The 21,076-nt window shown below is 43.2% G+C and overlaps 1 protein-coding gene across 4 annotated transcripts in view; it reads right to left on the bottom strand.

The window, feature by feature from the left end:
- Positions 1-10,870: 10,870 nt before the first annotated feature.
- epb41l5 (erythrocyte membrane protein band 4.1 like 5) overlaps positions 10,871-21,076 on the bottom strand; it is a 31,097-nt gene continuing 20,891 nt past the window's right edge. For 2 of the 4 annotated variants that reach the window (XM_076746901.1, XM_076746903.1), the window contains exons 17-26: positions 18,153-18,304; positions 17,329-17,426; positions 16,977-17,114; positions 16,653-16,720; positions 16,029-16,151; positions 14,624-14,705; positions 14,261-14,341; positions 13,634-13,696; positions 13,177-13,313; positions 10,871-12,848 (exon numbers count right to left, since the gene is read on the bottom strand). In XM_076746901.1, the coding sequence (XP_076603016.1) occupies positions 12,779-12,848; positions 13,177-13,313; positions 13,634-13,696; positions 14,261-14,341; positions 14,624-14,705; positions 16,029-16,151; positions 16,653-16,720; positions 16,977-17,114; positions 17,329-17,426; positions 18,153-18,304 (1,012 nt within the window). In that variant the 3' untranslated portion in view covers positions 10,871-12,778. The remainder of the gene's footprint in view (positions 12,849-13,176; positions 13,314-13,633; positions 13,697-14,260; positions 14,342-14,623; positions 14,706-16,028; positions 16,152-16,652; positions 16,721-16,976; positions 17,115-17,328; positions 17,427-18,152; positions 18,305-21,076) is intronic. The other 2 variants (XM_076746902.1, XM_076746904.1) reach the window with 2 other exon arrangements.

Below are 21,076 nucleotides of genomic sequence, written 5' to 3'. Positions count from 1 at the left end.
CCCTATTCAGTGTGTTCCTCGCCATTACACACACACTGACTAAATTAAAAAGATTATTCACTTTTGACAATTTCAGTGTTCTTTTTTATGGCTGGCCCATCACAGTCAGAGTTCACGCAAAAAGATAACGTCTGCATCCTGCAGAGGGCTTGTTTATCTTGGTGTTTTTGTCCATTTTGTTCATCTTTCTGTTAATGTGTCTGACAGTCGGCTCGGACTCCTGATAAAATACACTTCATTGCAAATTTCTGTTACGTTAAATCATAATATGCATCATACTGTGTTTCTTTGAAATGAAATTTCAGTTTTGATGAAATGCATTACTTTTGCTTTCCCCAGCAGCTTAGCGCTGTAAGGATTTTGGATTTTCTGTGATCAAATTACAGCAACAGGCCAAGTGAGTTTTAATTTCTTTAAGTTTTTAAAGGTTATTTGTTGTTGTCGTCGTTTTATGGTATTGGCGCTGCGGCCAAGCGGAAATTGCATTTTATTTTGTCTTAATGTGTGTGAATGGCGGGACAGGATGCTTTGAAAAGTGTTGACACTCAATATTATGAATTTACGCCTTGCAGAGAAAATAAATACTATTATAAAATAGTTGTTTTCAGGTCAAAGTCATCAGACTGGCAGCAAAATCCAAAAGCAAAGCAGCTGACAAAGCACCTGAACAGAAAATGTATTCATGTCTGCCTGGTGGCGGAAAAACCTCTATGATATTTGATAATGGTGAAAAGCCAAAAACAATGCTGAAAATCGGGGGCCAATCATCCTCCAGCACTGTGCATCAGTTAACGCCGGGTTCAGGCTGCACCATAAGACGGCAACTGTGTTAGATTAGACAACTATAGAGTCTTAAAGTCCTGCTGTAACTTGGCTGAGAGATGGACGGTGCAGCGGAGGAAATGCTGCTCAAGTCTACAGAAGCATCACATCAAATGAAGTAACCAAACACCAAACTTACTGTTCACCTTTATGTGACTGTCTGGGATCGATCTGCACCATGCAATGGAAAACACGTGTGAGGTGTCATTTATGATGTATTTATACGAGACGTTATGAGGAGGGAACGTGCAGCATTAAGCTGACGCTGTCGGTTGTCCACAGGATGACTTTTCTCTGCTGCTTTGAAACTCTTTCAGCTGTACACTCACGCACACTCTCCAAACTCCTCTGCATGCATCGCCCTTGGTGATTACAAGAACTCTGAAATCCCTGACTAACGCTGTGTTGGCAACCACATTTGCATATGTAAAATCTGCGTGTACGAGTGTTGTTTTGAGACTCGTGTGGGCTCATATTAGTTTGAGGAACAAAGCGCTGAGTTTTAACTGGGGCATCTAAACACAAAAACAAACACATGACAAGGACGACAACAGTGTCTTCAACAAACGAGCGAACTCTACACATCCACTTCCTCTTTGTGCTGAACCATCAAAGCACAACACTTCTATTTCCTGAGTTCGGGCCGACTCGCACGCACTGAAATGACAATAAACTAAAGTTCAGACTGACTCATCCTCCATCGCTCTGAACGTCCCTTTATGGATCTGATGATTAACATCCTCTGCCCCTCGTGTCCTCGTCCTCTGAAAGCCTCTGAAGGTTTTCATTGAAATGCAGCATACGTAAACGTTTGGCGACCATGCAAACATGTGTGTTTACAGAACTCTGCGTAAGGATGAGTGGACAATTACCCCAGCGAGCGACCTTCCGTTTCCTGTTCCGATATTAGTCTCTTTCAGAGTCAGTGTCTCACAAAAGTGCATTTTCATACACTCAGCCTTTGCTTTGCTTTCCCACTTTTCCATTGGCCTTCTGCACACCCACACAGGTGTCACTTATTTGGGTTGATTAGACCTTTGCTCAGGTGGAGGTGGGATGGAGCTGCGCTGGAAATTACACCAAAATCCCTGCACAAATTTTAAAAAAAAAAGCTGTCATTTGTTGTGCCATTGGTGAATAATTGGTAAGAGCAAAACTATTTAATTGGCTGTTGAAACTGGTTAAAACTGCAGTTATTAGCTGTGATAATGCTACCACAGCGTCGGCCAGTCACAGCAGTCGTCAAACAATCATTAAATAACGATACAAGCAGACCGTGTGTGTGGAGCTTTTAGGGAAATTTAACAAGTTTTGATGAAAGAGCTGACAGTCAAGGATGTGCGAGCAGCAGCTGGTAGGAGCTATGTAGCTTACATCCCACCGTTTTCAGTATTTAGAAATAAAGTAACTTGCTTTAAATCAGCAACTCGACTTTGGATTTCCAAAACTTTTTCTTTTGACCTGCTGCCACACTCTGACACACATCTGTCAGCCCTGGCTGGCAAACACGGCTCATATTCCAGTGAGAAACAGCAGCTAGTGGCAGTGATAACTCTAACACAGACATCACAAAGGACAAAGCTCTGTTAGCATGAAACTCCTGCTGTCACGACTGCCCAAGTTAAGAACACTCATGCACTCGTTCTGGCTTTTATATCTGTAACGTTAACATGTATGAAAATCCTGTTGTCTCCTGTGTGTCTGGATAAAAGCCAGATGTGTTATGTTAGCACAAAACAGATCTGAGGTGAAGCTTTACTCATCAGAAACATTTACGAGCACCAAGCACAAACTCCAGCTGAGGCTAACTTAGTTCTGAGTTTGGACCCAGTGATGCTAACAGATGAAATATCAGGGGATTGTCCATAAAAATAGAAAAATATGCCTGTTTTTTTTTAATCATAACATACCAAATTCTACCTCCTCTCTTCTCTGCAGGTTGTTTCCAAAAACATGCCGATGAAATTACTCTCAAATTGACCACATCTTGAAGCTCACACACCTGCAGGAGTCGTCTGTTTCCCCGCGCTCATTCACATTCATTTTCACGCTTCGTCATCACACTTCCATCTGAACCACTGATGCTTTCTGTGAACAAACGCCTGAATGTCTTTTAATGAGCTGTTGCCGTTCGATGAACCCTTACGCCCTGTTTCCGTGTCAGTGTTATTTTTTTAAGATAAAACCAAGTCAGAAAAATATAAATAATATATTTTGCTGTTGTCTCAGCAGATGGCGTCTCTATGGCACATTCACAGAGAGGGACCCTTCTGTATTTAGGCCTGCAGACTAACAGAATTACACTTTGCTAATTAACTTGAATAAGGCAGCTTGACACTCTAACCAGGAAGTGATGCACTGCTATCAGTCAGTGTGTGTGTGTGTGTGTGTGTGTGTGTGTGTGTGTGTGTGACAGAGAGAGAAAGAAATGGAGATGAAGAAAAAGCGGTGATGAAATGACAGCCTAATGAGTAACTGATCATTGTTTTTTGTTTGAATTGGTGGAAAAATAACATCCTCCGCTGAGCAAATGTGACCCATGCTGTCATTGGCTGTATTTACGAGTGTGCGCGCGCATGCAACATTTGCATGGGCAGTATGTGTGTCCATAGGCTCGTGCATCTTTCCCTTTCCAGTTAATTGACGCTCTGCACAGGCTGCACTTGCCTATCTCGATAATGGTTGTCATGGAAACGATGTTTGGTGCGACAGATGTGTTTGTGGCGGATCAGGATACGGCAAACCACGAGGGACACGCGCGGATTTGGAAGGAACGCTGGCAAATAGATAGCCGAACAATACGAGGAGTAAGAGCACAACACAAAAGCCTGACAATGGACACAGTGGATGAGCACATCCAGAGAATGAAAAGGGATTTAGAAATGCCAGCAAGCCAGCCTGAATGTTTAAATATGCATTATTATTCCAGCTGATTAGCGATAGAGACCTAAATAAGGGTAAATATCACGAATCGTGTAATTCCCAAGTGCAATCAGTGACAATTCAACCATAATAAAAGTTTTTCCTCAGCTAAGAAGCGAGTTCAGCCGAGATACGTGGACACAAACCAGATCTTAGCTCCATTCATCTGCTCTAAACAGACAGAGCACGAACCCAGGAGTTCTCGGTGATTCATCCTGGTGACTGCTGACTTGTGAGACTGTCAGCAAGCTGAAGAGTTCAAGGTCTTAACACGAGTTCTTTCATTTCCTACAGGGCCGAGCGACCAGGAGAAAGTCCATGATGGATGGTCAACAAGCAGTTTGGGAAAACTGGCTGCGGCCGTTGTCTGTTTTTGTCTCTTTCTGTGCTTCCTTCTGTCCTTTGATTCTCAGCCCAAATTTGATTGGGCCAGACGGGTTTGGGCCAGACTCTGATTCCTCCTAATTGTTTCGGGCTTCGTCTGGTCAGGTTTCATTTCGCTCTGCAGTTTTGTTTTCTTTTGTGAACAGTGTGAACGTGACCCCCTGGACCCTGCCAACATATTCAGGGCCATTCTAAGAGCTTGTTAGTCTGCTCTGGGTTACGCCGCTGACACAAAATCAAAATGTTTTGGCTTATTAATCACAGCAGACGCTCGGTCTTTGATCAGGTTAAAACTGAATTCAGGTCAATATGAAGCCAGATTCTTTGGCCCCAAAGAAACTAACATGTCACTCCCTTCATTAAACATTATTCATTACAATCGGACATTTTTAGGTTCTTTTCTAACGTCGCTGGTCGATGTTTGTTATTTCCTGGTCAAACCCGCCGCTGCAGCCTTTTAACAAACTGCTTTCAGTCTTCATGCAGATTTCTGGACAGAATACTTTTAACCCATGTTGTTCAGTTTCTAATGAAATACTTCATTAACATTTCAAATATTTTCCAAGTTTCACATCTTAATAGTTTCAATTACATTCGCATGATCTTATGATAAAAGCACACACGCTTCAAGAGAGAACAACAAAAATCAATCAGAGTTGTGTGAATAATTCATCAAGTAAATGAGTCAAAAATGTGTTTGTTCTGGATTCTTCCTCCTTTTTTTTTTTTTAAGTTTCATTGTAGATCTTTGGACTTTGGCCTGAACAATTTGCAATTTGAGGGCATCTGTTACATTTTTCATTTAATTATTTAGAATTCTATAGAATTTCTTCATAGAAATCATACAATAATTGATAAATCATTCAAATAATCAACAGATTAACTGAGGGTGAAATTAATCATTAGCTGCAACCTTAAAATCCCGTTCAGTTATTCTAACAGTGGGTTACATAATCACTTGTTTGCTGCAGATTAAAACTCTCCATGTTTACGCCTGTATTACTTCAAGATGTTAATGTGGCTCCGAAATTATTCAAGTTGTGGGCACAGTTTGAAGAAAACGGTCTAACAGGGGGATAATGGGGAAATCTGTCGGCCATAATTTGATACAGTGTGACATCAGTCCAGGTGTGCTGCAGCTAATGATTGGAGCTGACAGGGCAGCAGAGAGAGAGCTTATTAGCCAACGCCTGAGGAGGAGCTGCTGAGTATTTTAAAGGGGGTACAGTTAGAATGCTGTGTGTGTGTGTGTGTGTGTGTGTGTGAGTGACACCTGCTCCCAGTGTGTGTGTGTGAGAGAGATGACAGTGACGGGAACGAGCACGCAACATCACACATCACCTACTGGTACGTGTGTGTATTCTAGTGTGTGCACATAGACACTCCTGCAGACTTGGTGCCAGGTGTTTCTGTGTTTGTGTGTGTGTGTGTGTATGTTGGTGTGTGTGTGTCTGTCTGGTATGGCTATGGTGGGTAGATGTGTGGTCCCGTCGGCATGTGGGATGATTGGCAGCGCCCGTTTGGGCGTTGTTGATAACACACAGGAGGGCGACTGCCACAGATGAGCTCTGTCAAGCTGTCTGCCCGTCAGACACCCACACACCCACACACACACACACACACACACACACACACACACACACACACACACACACACATCTCAATTTCTGCCAGTGACTCTTGCTCTTTGTGTTTAATACACACAGATTCTCACTGCTTTCAAACAGGCCTAGATTCCCTACTGTATCCTACAAACACACACACAGACACACACACACACACACACACACACACACACACACACACACAGCCAGCCAGCCATTGAACCTGGTATACTGATAACAGCAACAACAGGCCTCTCTGCTCTGCAGGGAGAGACAGTCTCATTCATATGTATCGCTTGATGTGTTTGGGAATCTCTGTCACTTGTTGGACGGCTTGAAAAGACCAAGCTGACATTTGGAGGGTATATTTTAATACATCACTCGAGGAAGGCAAAGGGAAGCGCTGTGTCAATGCATTGGCAGCCGTGTTCACATTGTCTGTGGCGTGCGGCTGAGTTTTAGTGGGAGAATGACACCAGTGATCCTCTATGCTGAAACATAAAACACAGCAGCCCTGGTCCAACCAGGTTCACGTTTTCCTCTTGAGGTGAACGACTGTTGTGTCTTTAACTCAACAAAACGCTCAAAGTGAAATTGATTTTCTTGTGAATTGTCAGCAGCAGATACGATCACACAGAGCAGCATTAGCATTCATTTGGAGCTGTGTCTTTGTCCAACATTGCCTCTCCTCTCAGCTCTGAGGGGGTAGCTAAATGTTCACGCTAACTTAGCGTAGCGTACAGTGGGGTTTTTTTTAGAGCTTTTCCACTGAAACAGATTTCTGCTGTCGTCCCGCATCCAGCATGGAAACACATCAACCAGTGCAAAGTGAAGGCTTATACATGAAACTGTATGTCATGGTAAATTATTCCCTGAGTCACAGTGGTCAAACACAGCTACACCTCACACAGATGGTCCCTCCACCTTTTTAAACATGGTGGAGGGACCAGTAAGAAAACAAAGGTCTGCCTACTTTAAACATAAATGCAAATCTATAAGTAGAAGATTCCACCTTGTTTTATACAGAGGATGGACGAACAATATACACATACTTTGTGTGTAAGACAACCTCACCTGGCGCACGCACACACACACGCACACACACAAGAATGCATACAGTAGCCTACACACTCAGTGGCACAATGCAGCCCTTTAGGGATCAATTACTGCTCACTCACGTCTTTATCATCTCAAAGCCTTGACTATGAATATCTCCCCAAACCGACCAGATGCGCGCACACACACACACACTCTCTCTCACACTCTCTCTCACACACACACACACACACACACACACACCAAGGCTGTAAGCCCTTTTTGATAGTTGAGATGTATAAGCTTCTTTTCAAAGTGTCCTGTCAGAGAGCGCTATCTCCTGCAACAGCTACCCAAACGGCACAATAGCCTTTATTGTAATGACTGACAGAGAGAATCCCATCTGTATTGTGTGTGTGTGTGTGTGTGTGTGGTTTTCTTCTCCTCATACCGGTTTACCTGTTGAATTTTCAGGACCTCTCAATGCACCTGAGACCAGCTCTATGGAGGAGTGATCGAACCTTGAAGTGTGCACACACACACACACACACAGAGAGCCGCGTCTTCAGCTCTCTCTTTGTCTTCCTGTCCAGATGCTCCACCATTTGTTCGTCTTTCTCTGGATGAAACTTCATGAAGGCCAGTTTATTCAGCACCAAGCGCAAACTTCATCCACATCTGACAGTCAGAACAGAGCAAAGCAATGGAAACAGATGTGAGGGCAGGCGTGCAGTATGTTTTGTCAGCATCTGGATTTTACCCAGAATGTAACAACATGTTTTAATTAGGGACACAAAAAAGCTGCTTGATACAGGGACGTTTTTCCTCGTGTAGACTCAACAGATGAAAATGCATCTGATTTAAATTTACATCTCTGCATAACAATACTGACAAATCTGTTGGAAATGACTGCTCTCAGAACGCCACCATGGGTTTGACTATTGTACGGTTTACACAGTCCATGTTCATTCACCCCCAGAATGACCAATATCCTAACTGTGCAGAGGTTAGCTGTACGATAGCTAGCAAGAAATGAAACAACCATGTGTCTGTGTTTGTGTTCAGCAGCCTCTGACTGAACTCACCAGAAACTCCCGTTCTGCTGATATTTCCAGTCGTTTCTTCTCTTTTTCCTCTCGTGTTTGGACGTTTACAAAGCGCAAATCTTTCGCTCAAGCTTCGCCGTCTTTGCCTCAGTTCCCGGCATCTCCACCGGCCCCTTTAGTAAAACGCTCAACTTTACAGCAGAAAGACTTCACAGCCTGGTACAAACATTATTTTGGTCTCTACAGCCAATTTCCTGTTCATGACAACTGTACAGAGGAGCATTTCTGTAGAATTCACCTGTTTAAATTATATTAAGGCCTAAAGTTGTGCATAATTAAGGGCATGGTTATTTGGAGCTAGCTAGCTGCTTGGTTTCAGCAACCAGGCTTCACTCTAACACCTTGTCTGGTGTAAATAAACGCCAAATAACCTACAAAAGAGGTTTTGGAGTGTAACTATTAAGAGAACAAATGGACTTCAACTGGCACTACACTAACATTTTACCTTGTCTTTTGATCTTAGGGTTACATGATGACTAACGAGCTGATATATATTCGTCACTGTACATCTGCTTGTTCCTTACACCTTGATTTGATTGGATAGTGGGTCATCAGGCTATAAATTATGCTGATAGTTTAAAAAAAAGAATTACATTTGGTTTTCCGCCCAGCAGTCCTGATAAACTGAACAGAGGACATGTTATGTTTTCTTTTCGAGGGATCTGAACTGGTGACATCAGGGCACCGGCGCTGCGCCAGATCTCCATGAATCCACCCAGAGCTTTGAGCATGCTTAAGCAATCATGACCTGGCATAAGGTCCATGTACGTAATCAATTATTCATTTGGAAGGTGGGGGAAAGTCGGCCCATCTGCTGAGGGGAGCAGTCCTGGCTGAGTTATTGAGCTGTGGGCCGTCTGCTGTTTAATAATGGTCCAGCTATGCGTTGCTCTGCAGCAGGGACCAGTCGCACTCAATCAATTTCAAATCACTGCATTTTGAGACGTAAACCAATACGACAACTGACAAATAACAGCAGAGTCTTCGCTCGCTTCCACTCTGGTACCGACTGAAGATTTTCTAACATGATGCAATCCTGAGGAAAGTTTTTCTTTCTTTAAGGCAACGACCACAGAACTGTGGGCCAATCATGTGCTTTCAGAAGCTTTTCTCTCATCCCGCCTCGTTAATGAAGCAGCTGAAAAGATGATGGACGCTTAATTTAGGAAAAAGTTCTTCGAAGACGAGAACCGTGTGTTAGCATTACTCCTCATTTGTTCACTCTCACAAAAAACTGCAGTGACCTGCTGCTCATATCGCTCACACTGAATCTGATTAACAGGCTTTCCTGAGCCAGTGACACACTAATCTTGAACCTGGAGGTATCAGACTGTGATTTATAGACATGGAAAAGCACATCCAAGAGGAAATAATCACTGTGATCCTGTTTAAGTCGTTGATTGGGTTTGTGTAGAATTCTGAACAACATATCAGATAAGAAAATGATGATTCCATATGTTGATAAAATAAAATCTCTAGAGCAGATACACTCAGAGTAGAGTAGCATTATGCTGGTGCTGCTGGTGGTGGTACTGGTGGTGGTACTGGTGGTGGTACTGGTGCTGGTGGTGGTGGTGTTGTGTATGCTTTATCTCACCAGGTGATCAGCTACAGGCTGCTTTAACTCCTGGCCTGTTTAAAGAGGCTTTAAGGAGACCTGAGCACAACAGAAAGACCGTAAATAAACGAGCAAACACTTCATTTAACAGGTGAAAATCAAACATTTGACAGTGTGTCACAGAGCTTTACAATGTGTCGTACCTTCATTTTATATTCAAATTAACATTAGGACATAAATAGCTTCTATTTCATCAAGCACATGTACTTCCAGCCGTAAGGTGGAGATCTGAACTGGGGTCAGTGATGCAGGAGGAAAAGAGATCAGCTGCTCAACTCTTTGTCTACTCAAGTGTTAAAAATGGTACTGTGCTGCCATCCAGTGGTCAGTTGGCTAACATACACCAAAAGCTGTTATTAGCCGGGTAAAAGTGAATTTTTAAGACATATTAACGACACAGTTAGTCCACTCTCTAGGCTGAGACAGTGTCCTTTGGATGAACTCTTAGTGCTCCATACTGCTTCATGTATTTCATCCTTTAACTTGTGTATAATAGGATACTTGATGTCTCTGGTAACAAATTGGTCTTTTGACACTGATTATTTGTGAGCCCGTCAATTGTTTTGCTTTTTGTGGTTAAAACAAGGATTAGTAACTCAGAGAAAGCTGAATATGTAGACCAATGGAGTTCCTCATCAGTTCATTATTATATTACCTCCATAGCTCTTCACTGGCAAACACCATCACTTCCTGCTCTGTCAACACATCATTCAATATGCATGAAACATTTCAAGAATCGGTTTGATTACATACACTTAGTATTCGGTAGTGTTTCCTTTTACTTACTTGACTTTTACTCGTTTCTCATGAGGCCAAGACAGAGGAACAGAGTTTGAAAGTAGGTCTTAAAATACACCCACAGGCCCACCTCCTGTTGACTCAAATGACATCAATCAGAAGCTTTTACTGACATGAACTGTGACCGATGACCCACTGGAACTGTGATGAAGTGAATTATGAGTGAAATAATCAAAAAAAAAAAAAAAAAAGTTGGGAAAATGACAAAGTGGACGTCCTGACCGACTTTCCAACATTACCATGAAATCTGTGGAGCGGTCAAAAAATTAGCTTTAATGGTTTCAACCCAGCTGTCTGTAAACTTCAACTATAAGCAACACGCTTATGAAAACACTTCTGCTGAGTCAGCTGACGTCTCACACAGCGAGTGAATTTAAACAGGCCTGAAAAACCTGATGTTTTACCTCACGGTGATCCAGGTCATCGTTTCATAGCTGCTTTAATGGGACAAAGACCACATCTGGTCCACAGCAGCACAGCAGTAAATCAGATTGTCTAGTGTTGCAGAAATCCAGCTGTAACCACTGACCTCCTCAATTCAACCGCGGCCAACCAGTAAAGATGAATAAAAAACAATTGAATCCTACTGTAGCAAAGCTTTACTGAATCATGATCAGGTAGTCCAGAAAAATAATAAAAGTTTATATAAAATTGCATTTGAGACGTCACAATCTGTGTTTTTCCAGTTCGATCAGTAAAACGTTTCTTACTTCGTTTGTAATTAGAAAACACCTCAAAGCTGAAATCTCCTCAGAGTGTAGTAACAATACTGCCGACATACTTTTCAAAAAAATATATAGAAATCTACTTCATATCTACAGGCAGCTGATGCCATTATACTGACAACACATTACGACTGTGCGCTACAACACTTTTGGACAACATGTCATATCTGAACATTACACTGAGTAGTAGCATAAATAACCGTCACTGCTAAGAAGACATTGTAAAACAGTCTCGTTAAAGACCGAAAATGAAATCAACATCATTGTGAAAAAACTACAGATGTGTAGTGAGAACGTGTGTGAGGGTCCAGACTTAAAAAAAAAAAAAAAAGAAGATATACTTCATTAACAGCTCAGAAATGTTAGACTTAGGCCTCAATTTCACATGTACAAAATCAGCTTTTTAAGATATTTCACAAGCTTTCCTCCACTTATCAATCAGCAAATGTGAATTTAACTCTCAGGGATGTTTCATATGTGGCGTCTCCAGCATTCTCCGATGACACTAATTGAATACATTCATTTCCATAAGGCAGGGGAGTCACTACAGCATGTTAATTACAGGAGCCGTGTTCTGTAACAGGGTCAAATCACAGTCAGGTAATCCAAAAAATGGAGACAGCGGTCGTCTCCAGCTCACTTAAAAAGATTCAACAGCGCTGAGCTGCTTCTAGTTTTCCCTTTCACATTAAATCACCGATTTAGGAGCTAAGATTAATGTAAAAAAAGACTCGAGGGCCATGATGAGAGTTTAAAGAGGGGCAGAACACAGAGGATGCAAACTAACTTTCCCAATGATGCTGGTGCCAAAATGTGTCGATTCAAAAGAACTGAGACGGGAAATGAAAAAATCACAAGGAGCAGGATAATAAAAACACGAGTTGAAAACCCAAAGTGGTCCCCTCGATGAAAAGATCCTTTCAAGGTCCAGTGTTGAAAAGATAATCCAGCGTTTTCATCTCCAGTGGCTGCCAGTCGAGTGTCACATGTAGTATTGATCGAGTTTAAAAAAAGGTTTGTAGTGTGCTGCGAGGACAGAACAGCCTCATCGTGTTCAGAGTCCAGCTGTTTTTATCTCTCACAATCAACATTTTAAGTCAGTCTTTCTTTTATCTGCCTTTCCTGTTGATAGATCTTCCTTTCAGTCCTTCGTCCAGTGTTCTTCAGCAGCTCGACGTGCTGTGTGATCTGTGTGTGCAGAGAAGCTCAGGGCAGCAGGGATCCAGTGGTGTGAATTACCAGTGAGAAAACAGCAAGTGACAAAAAAAAAAAAAAAAAAAGAGGAGGAAAGCAGCACTAAAAGAGACAACCTACCCTTTAACGTCAGCGGTGGATGCTTTCACGCAACGTACCTTAACAGTGTCGTGAGATTTTAGTGCGTCAGCCCAGACTTCACCTCTGCAACGAGACTTTTCATCACTCTCCGTGTACGCAGAGGTGGTGCAGACGTTAGAGGCCGAGGTTTGGTTGACTGGATGGATGACGTGAATGGCAGGTGACTGACAGTGAGCTCAAACAGGAAGTTATGTGTTCCTAAAAATGTTAATGCTGGTGCTGTTTGACGAAAACTAGGCTGTGTCTGTGATCACGTTGCTACTATTTTCCTGTGCAGTTCAACCTGTTCGTGTGTACGTGGTGCTGCGTAAGCTGCCTCTTCCCTGGTTCCGCTTTCCTCTTAGCCCAGCTCGCTCGTGTGTGGATGGGTGAAGGGGGGTGGAGCGGTCAGGGAGACTCGCGCTGTGACGGCTGCTCCTCACGTCTCCATCAGAGCTCAGTGGTTAGGAGACCTCTGGGTTTGGCTCCATCCTCCGAGGCTGGCTGCTGAGCCACAGTGCTGCGGGACACAGGAGTGGCAAAATGACTGAGATAGAGACGCCTGAACTCACTGCACACTTTCACGCTGACTGAGAAGTTGTGAAATACACTGCTTTAAAAAGAATGAATTCTTTCAATCTGTAGTGACTAGCATTGTTTTGCAGAAACACTGTCGAAGCCTCAGAGCGAGTTCATGGCCGAGCAAGAATTACAAGCAGTTCACCTAAAACTCGTACTGGGATTTCAGCTAAAGGAGGCATTTTCCTGCTCGGCCAGCAGGGGTCAGTAGACGACCAGGCTCGCTTTGAAAACAACCTGGAAGTGCTTTGAGTTCTCAAGAAGTTTACCTGGTGGCGGTGATACGTGTGTGAGCGAGGTGGGGGAGGGCTGGGGTGAGAGCTGCCCCCCCATCTGCAGGGAGAACAGGGTTGACCTTAGCAGGGGTGTCAAGGTCGAGCAGGCCGTTAGTAAAGACGCCAGGAGGCTGCATTAGGAGGGGATGAGGGAGAAGGAAGGAGGTCAGTCTCTACGGAGCCTCTACATCAGCCGAGCTGAACAGCAGCTATGCAAGGGCAGAAGCCTTGCATCACCAGGACAGTGGACACATTAATTATAATACACATACATTTCATAAGGACCTGTGGGAAGAAAGTCAGACAGACAGACAGACAGACAGACAGACAGACAGCCAGCCAGCCAGCCAGCCAGCCAGACAGACAGAGACAGAGACAGACAGACAGACAGACAGACAGACAGACTGACTGACTGCTGACCAGGAGAGAGTCAGACACACTGATCACTCACAGCAGTTGTAGGAATGATCCAGCGAGGTGTGATGGCGGGTTTGGGCTGCTGCACTGGTGGTAGCTGGAAGACAATGAAGAAAATGTTGTTACACATAGATCAGACTAACTCCTGGAGGGGTGGGGGGGCATTCACCCGCCTTTGAGCCCAGAGTGCTGACACAGGTTTGCTTCCACAGACCACAGGGGGAGGCTTGTGACTGCAAGTCTAGTAAACACACCACTGCTTAACCAAAGTATTAAAGGACCAAACTAAGCTTCATTGTCACTTCATCTTCTCTCACATTAAACATTAAATTCCCATCTCTAATAGAAATGCCTGTATGCTAAATCCTGGCAGTATTGGAACCACGTTCACACTCGTTTTGGGCTCCAGACATGGGTTTGACGTCTGAGGGTGAGTCAGTGATGTACTGTTGCAGTCTAGTTGGGTGGTTGGAGTGAGTCTGTGTTGAGTCAAGGTTGGCGGTTTACTGTCTACAAAGGTCAACACTTCTTTCCCAGTGTTCTTCAGCAAGTCCATAAAGCCTGTACTTTAGTAAAAGTGCTTACAAAAAGACATTTTCAAGAGTTGACTAAATTCCAAAATGCCGCCGGAGGTCACCGTGTGCGGTCGACTGACACTTACAACAGGAGTTGGATCAGTGAAATCGATCAGGTTGTCGGACAGCGGCGCGATGGTTTTCAGGTCAGCTTCCTCTGATTTCACCTGCAGAATGACACAAACACTCTTTACCAGAACATACAAAGAAAGAAACCTGCACAAGTCCCCATCAGTCTCAGCAAATCAAGAGGAGCCACACATTTTTAATAAGCGCAAAGCTCTCAGGTTTGAGAGTTACTGTCCGTGATGGTGGAAAATCAAACAGAGCAACATTTGTTTTTGTGCCTTCAAACAACATCCAACACATTACACATGCAGATATTCCTTCCACGGTAACAAATGTAAATGCACCACAATAAGTCATTTAACTGTTAATAATCACGTTACCTTTGGTGGCATGCCTTCGCCAGCAGACTCCGAGTGCATCTTGGGAACAGAGGGGTTTAAATCTTCAGCTAGCCTCTCGGCACTGAAGAACGGAGCAAGGGAAAAAATAAATCCTCACACAGACATTAACAGGAATGTATTTCCAGCTCCTCGTCCTTGAAATAGAGCAGCGTAAAAAGCATATTTCACTGGTACATTTATTGGTCCATTTTCCTCATTCGCGATTCGAGGAATTCCTTTATTACCTCAGTCCTTCACACAGCCCAAGGTAGTCTCTTCAAATTGCTTGTTTTGTGCAACCGAGAACCCTCAAGGTATTTTTACATCCGTGTTAAACATAGAAAAGTTTGATTCTTGCTGGATGAGATTAGTTAAATTACTAATTGATGATCAAAATTGTTCTGGATTAATGTTTTGTGACTGATAGATGAGAAGGAAACCAGCCTGGATACGACGTGCATTTACTGCATCGATGAGCCTGAGGCCAGCTGTGTGGTCAAGCCTCTGCGTGTGCGTCTGTATGTTTGTCTCATCCTACTGTAAACACGTACAGAGCGAGGACGCCAGCAGTAACCAGGCAGAAGTCAAGTCATGTGACTCAACACACACACACACACACACACACACACACACACACACACACACACACACACACAGTTCAAATATGCCAACAGATGTCAGCAGAGACTACAAAGAACAAGCAACACCTTTACCTCCAGTGGATCACTGTGAAATGTGTGTGTGTGTGTGTGTGTGTGTGTGTGTATTTGTTTTATGTTCAGTTTGGGGGAATGTCGGCCTACGTAAGTGTTTGGAAGATGAAATGATTAATGAGGACAGAACTGCAGAGCTGAAGAACTGTGTGCACCCCTGTATTTACTCCCTAAACCCCATCTTTACACCCCTACTTTTAACCATCCTCCTTTACTCATTTCTTCTTCAGATCGGATTGGTCGAGGCCTGATCGTTCCTTCCTGCTCTCAGGATCCTCACAGCTGAAGTAGGTTAAGTAAACACTCATTACATAAGACGTGTTTAAAGTTAAAGGCACAGTGGACTACAATCGATTCACTGCACCCTAATCTGGGCAGTATGGTATCTGATCAGTTACAAAACTTCTGTTCGACTTAAATAACAGTATGTGAAGGAGTCCATGATGACGCACAGCCTTGTTTTGAATAAAATGTGGATAATTTTCAATAAATTCATCGTTTGAATTACAGAAATTCAAATTCTGCTGCTACTGTCAGACATTTCCTCCTCTGCTAATCCGTTCTCCCTCTTTCTCTCTCTGGTTCTCAGCCACAGTGGGAATAATGAACACACACAGAACCTCGTGGTGAAATTATAGTATGTGGTAAAAGTCAAAAGTACACAGGAAAGCACTGAGTTCACACAGACTGACCTGGCCCCTGCTGATGAGGCCAGTGAGGCCGGCTTGAGCAGGTCCCAGGAGTCCTGGATGTCAGGGCGAGTGCTAACGGACAGAGATGAGTTACTGCCCATTCGCCCAGTGCGAACCTTTAACCTGGAAACACACAGTTGGTTTTGTCCAAGTCAAAAGATATTGATATTATTAATATTTATTGTGAGAAACAGCATTAACCAGACCCAAGGTGGCTCATTCTCCCCTTATCATCCTCAACCACTGACCGCCTCTGACACGAGGCGGCGTCATGGGCGTGTCAATCTGTGACGCCTCGCTTGTAAGGATGAGCTGCAGGTGATGTAATGTTGTGAACTATGCTAATGCTCCTCATGAATATTCAAATAGTTAATCAGCTCTAGAGGCAGGGAGCGCTGCGACTGGCTGAGACAATGTGTTGACAGTTGGCATGACTCAGGAAGGAGGAGGAGGAGGGAAAAGACCCAATTTCAAGACAATGGAGCACGAGTGACAAGGTCTTTTCTCCTGTCTATGTCTGCTCACTGCTGACTGTTTAAACAGGACATATTAGCATTTTCGTTAGCATTTCTAACACTTCAGTTAGCACCTTAAAACACTGGTTATTACAGTGCGTGGTCATACCTGACAGAAGCATCCTGGACGTTACAGTTTTTATCTCCGACCACTACGACGTGTTCGTCCAGAGGTCCCTGCACAGCAGAACAGAGAGGTAAGCGGGGACTAACACAGCCATGCATCTGCATCTCATTTGATCCAGAATAACATCGCAACTGTGACATTAACATGGAAAAATTAATGCAGCTGAGACACTTTGAGTGATACGGTCTGGGGGTTAAATGAGCAGCTACACCTTTCAAAGTAAGAGCGCTAAACAGTCTGACTGAGGAGTGTCTTTGCACTTGCTTCTCTTCCCTCTTGTCCAGCTGTGTGTGTTCTGTTCCTCACCTTGAGGGCAGCAGCCTCGGCCTGTGCTTTCAGGATGTTGCTCTTCAGATCCTCTGGGGTGCGCAGTGGAGTGACAACTGGGCTACTACTGCCTGTGCTGCTCAGACCACACTTCTCTGTGAGCTTCACCATGTCCTCCTGTTGGAGCATCCAACATCACGTCCAACACTTTTAGAGTTATTACCACTCAACAAACTAGACCACATGCGAGGACACCCTGACTGCAATCTCTCTATGCTGAGGCAAATACTACATGTGTCTCCTGCTAAAAGTTTTCAATTGTTTTTCTTTTTTTAGGGTCTGGGGTAAAAGCAGAGATTTACAGGAGGACTGTATATGAACAATCACCCACCTGATTGTTTAAGGCCATATTGACATTGATGTTATTTCTTGGAGAAGCAAGAAGTGGACTGCTTTCCAACGCCAGCTGCTTCAGACGAGCCGCTGCTTCTGGAGAGACACAACGTTCAACTTAAATACACACCCACACACCTGCATTGTCATCCTTCAGTCCAGTACATGCATACATATTTAACAGTATAATTTTAAAGTGAGGTTTATTATGTGCCCCTTTTCAGTGTAATGCTCTTGAAATTCTCTTTTGTTTACTTGTCATGAGCAACATGAACCACATAATCAGCTCTGGGGGTTGACTGACGCAATGCAAGTGACACAATTGTTGGAAATCACTGGAAAATGAGAGCAGAGGCAGTGAAAATGTATATGATGTGAATAAGGAGAGTGAGTCTGAGTGGCTTGACACGCTGTCACCATACCGTATAAATCTGACAAATACACTTTCATGCATACTAGGGATATTTACACAAGCTTGATTCCACAAAAGTTGGGACGCTGTGTAAAACAAAATGAATCGTTTGCAAAGAAACTGTTTGTACCAACAACAATTTGAAAGTGTTCCTGAGCCTCTGTGGTAACATCCTTTACTCTTGGGGTGGGGAATCAGTGTTATGCAGACAAGTCTTGTGGTGAGCGAGCTGAGAGCTAAGAGGCTGAAACCTCATTCAGAAGGAGAGTTTGTGAAGGAGGAGCGTTTTGCTGCTGTGGAGATGCTAGCACTGGACAATGTAAAATTGTTCCAGAGTGTCAGTTTGTCTGTGTGATTTGATTCAATATATTGTCTCTGCGGTACGTTTGTTGGGTTTTCAGCAGCCTCACCATTGAGGCTGAGAGGGTCCTCCCCGCTGACACTGGGGGTGGCATAGGCGTTGCTGGGCCTGGCCTCGTCTGTAGCTGTGACCGTGGGAACGACAGGAGGCCTGAGGACATCATCGATGCAGGTCTCCATCAGGTCAGCAACCATAGGCATACTAGAGACAGAAGAGAAGAACATCAGATCAAGATGGGGTTTAAATGTAGTTCTGTGTCAAGATAAATACAAAAAGACACAATGGAGGAGATAATGAAGTGTTTAACCAAAATTACAGCAAAATGTAGGATTATACAGCTGTACAACTTACCTGTAGCATCCACAAGGTATGAATAGACTCTGCAAGGATGGCAAAACTGGCCCATGACGATATATCAGAAGACAATTTGTAATAATGTCTCATAAACAAGCAACACAATTACAATAAAACAAATAAAAAAAAATAAAACGCTACTGTATTCAGAAAAACACATCTGAAAATGGAAGATTTGTGGTTTATGTTTCTGCCAGATTGCTATGAGAGCTGTGTGTCCAAAGAGGGAAGCCCTAAAATAAATAACTTTGCTGAAAGGACTTCTCAAGTGGTAAAGAAGCATGTGGAAATAAGTCGTCAAAGCAAGCAATAACTTCTCTGGGAAATAATATCCTCTGAATCTGAAGCAACCTGAAGGAAAACCTCTGATACATGGATTTTGGGAGAAGCCTGTCCAGCAGCCTAGTAATTACCTCATATTACTGTAGCCTGAGGACACAGTCAAACATGTGAAGTATATATTACTATATGCTGCCTGGAGAGAACAGGAACCAAAGCACGACATACACAAAGACGTGAAGAGGAGAACAATGCTTAGCCTGAGGAGTCGCAAACAAAATGTATATAAACACTCCCACATGTTCAGTAATCCATGGAGGAAAAGGTGAGGGTGTATCCAACCTTTGTGTGGGCAATAAACATAAAGAGGAACGGACAAGAAGAGGAAATAAAGCTTAGACAGACACACCAAGGACGTACAGACTCTTGCCAACCAAACACTAAATAGCCATTAGATGCTCAGCTGTCTCATCTTGAGCATTTGCTGTTCAACTGCTCTGTTTTTTTATTTAACATGAGGAATGAATGCATTTCCATCAACACGCACAAAGAAAACTCCATCACACGCACAGCTGAAAGGTTTCATTGGGAAACCTCCAGTGATAAATACTTTCCCAGTGGTTAAAGCGTTAATATCTTGTCATGTTTAATCGTAAAAAGTGTGCACATTTCTTTTGTTACTGTGCTTCACATTCAGCAGCAACAACTTACCAACCCACGAGGTTGTGGCTAACGCTTTCAAATCAGATTTATTCTGTGTTCAGGAACGATGACAGCAAAAGAAGATCTCAGCAGAAATATCAGTACATTTTCTGTACTGAACAAGAGTCAGAATGTCATGGATACAGTGAATATACTGTAGTGTAAAAAACATAAACAAAACATAAAGCTACATACTCTTCTGTGTCAAAGAGGAATCCTGTATTTATTCTCTGAAATGATTCAGTTCAGAAAGGTAGACATCCTTTGGTCAGTTATGCTGTAAACATTTAACTAAGAAATAATATTACAGAATCATCTTCATTGGTTGAATTGTGCAAGACACAGTTGTACAGTGGCATAGTCTGAGGTGTAGGTTGATGGTTGGGTCATTTCAGAGTAACCCTCCCAAATGTGCACTAAAAGTGGACTAAAAACCAAAAATTTACATTCGATTTTGATTCAGTTTTAAACATTTAAATGGAATAATGCTTGTTTGATCAGTCAGTTGGATGAGAAGGTCACTATCAATTTACTTTGAGAGTATGAAGTCCAGGATGTGTTTGGTATTGCTCAACACTGGAAGCAGGGACAAACTGCTAACTTTCAACAAAAGGAAAAAATGCATCGGCGCTTTTAAAGATGTGTTCGACGCACAAGAAACAATGTGCACATATTTTTCTCCCGCTTCTATTTCTTTGTGCTGAGCTAGGCTAATGACCTCTGAGACAAATCTACAAAGCTGAAAAAGATACTGACCTTCTTAACCAACTACCTTTAATAGACAGACCAGCAGATGCATGAAATGTGCAGGGCAGATTAAATACAACACAGAGAAAATCATATTTTCTAATATAAAAATCATCTGATGGAATTCAAACTTAAGTAATACAGCAACAATGTTGGAGATATTATAAAAAACTAACATAAACATAAAACTATTTTTGAGAGACTGACAATGGGAGCAGAGGAGGACTTATTGAAACCCTGCAGGAACTATGTGACTTATTGTTTCCTTGCAGAGTCGAGAGTGGAACTGAATTCCTAAGCCTCACATTGATACCATCTCAGCCCAGCCGGCCAGTTTCACCTTGAGGTTAAGAGTGAGGCACGGAGGAAAGGGGAGAGCAGAGACTGAACAAGAGGGACAAAGTGAAACAAAAATGGAGAAACAGAAATGCAGGGACTGACTGAAACACTGAGAAGGAAAGGGCAGTATCGAGTGTGACAGCAAGCTTGGAGAGGTATCGGTCTGTGAGGGGAGGCACTTTGAGCGGTTTGTTTTAAGGAATGTTTCAGTTAATAAGGAATCTTTGCATTCACGACAAATGTGTCCTTCCAACACCGGACGGTTTTCATGGGCGAGTCCCTGCTGAGCCATTCCCATTTACTAGAGTGCTGTCAGCTCCTCGGATCTGTCCAGCTCTCTGTCGGGAGCTTTGATGAGACATGAGCAGGGAGGATGGAGGAAAGAGGAGACCTGGAGAGAACAGGGTGGAGGAGGGGATGGCGACAAACAGGAGGGGGATGTGAAGACATGGGAAGTGAGTGAGAGTGTAGGTAAACCAGACGCGAGACTGGAGGGGGACAGGAAGGGAAGCACTGAATGAAAACAGCAAGGAGGAGAGGGAGACTGTATGC

The sequence above is a fragment of the Chaetodon auriga genome, chromosome 13 (assembly GCF_051107435.1).
Source record: "Chaetodon auriga isolate fChaAug3 chromosome 13, fChaAug3.hap1, whole genome shotgun sequence".
Taxonomy (NCBI): domain Eukaryota; kingdom Metazoa; phylum Chordata; class Actinopteri; order Chaetodontiformes; family Chaetodontidae; genus Chaetodon; species Chaetodon auriga.
The sequence above is the reverse complement of the archived record's forward strand: the minus strand, read 5'-3'. Positions and strand labels throughout refer to the sequence as shown.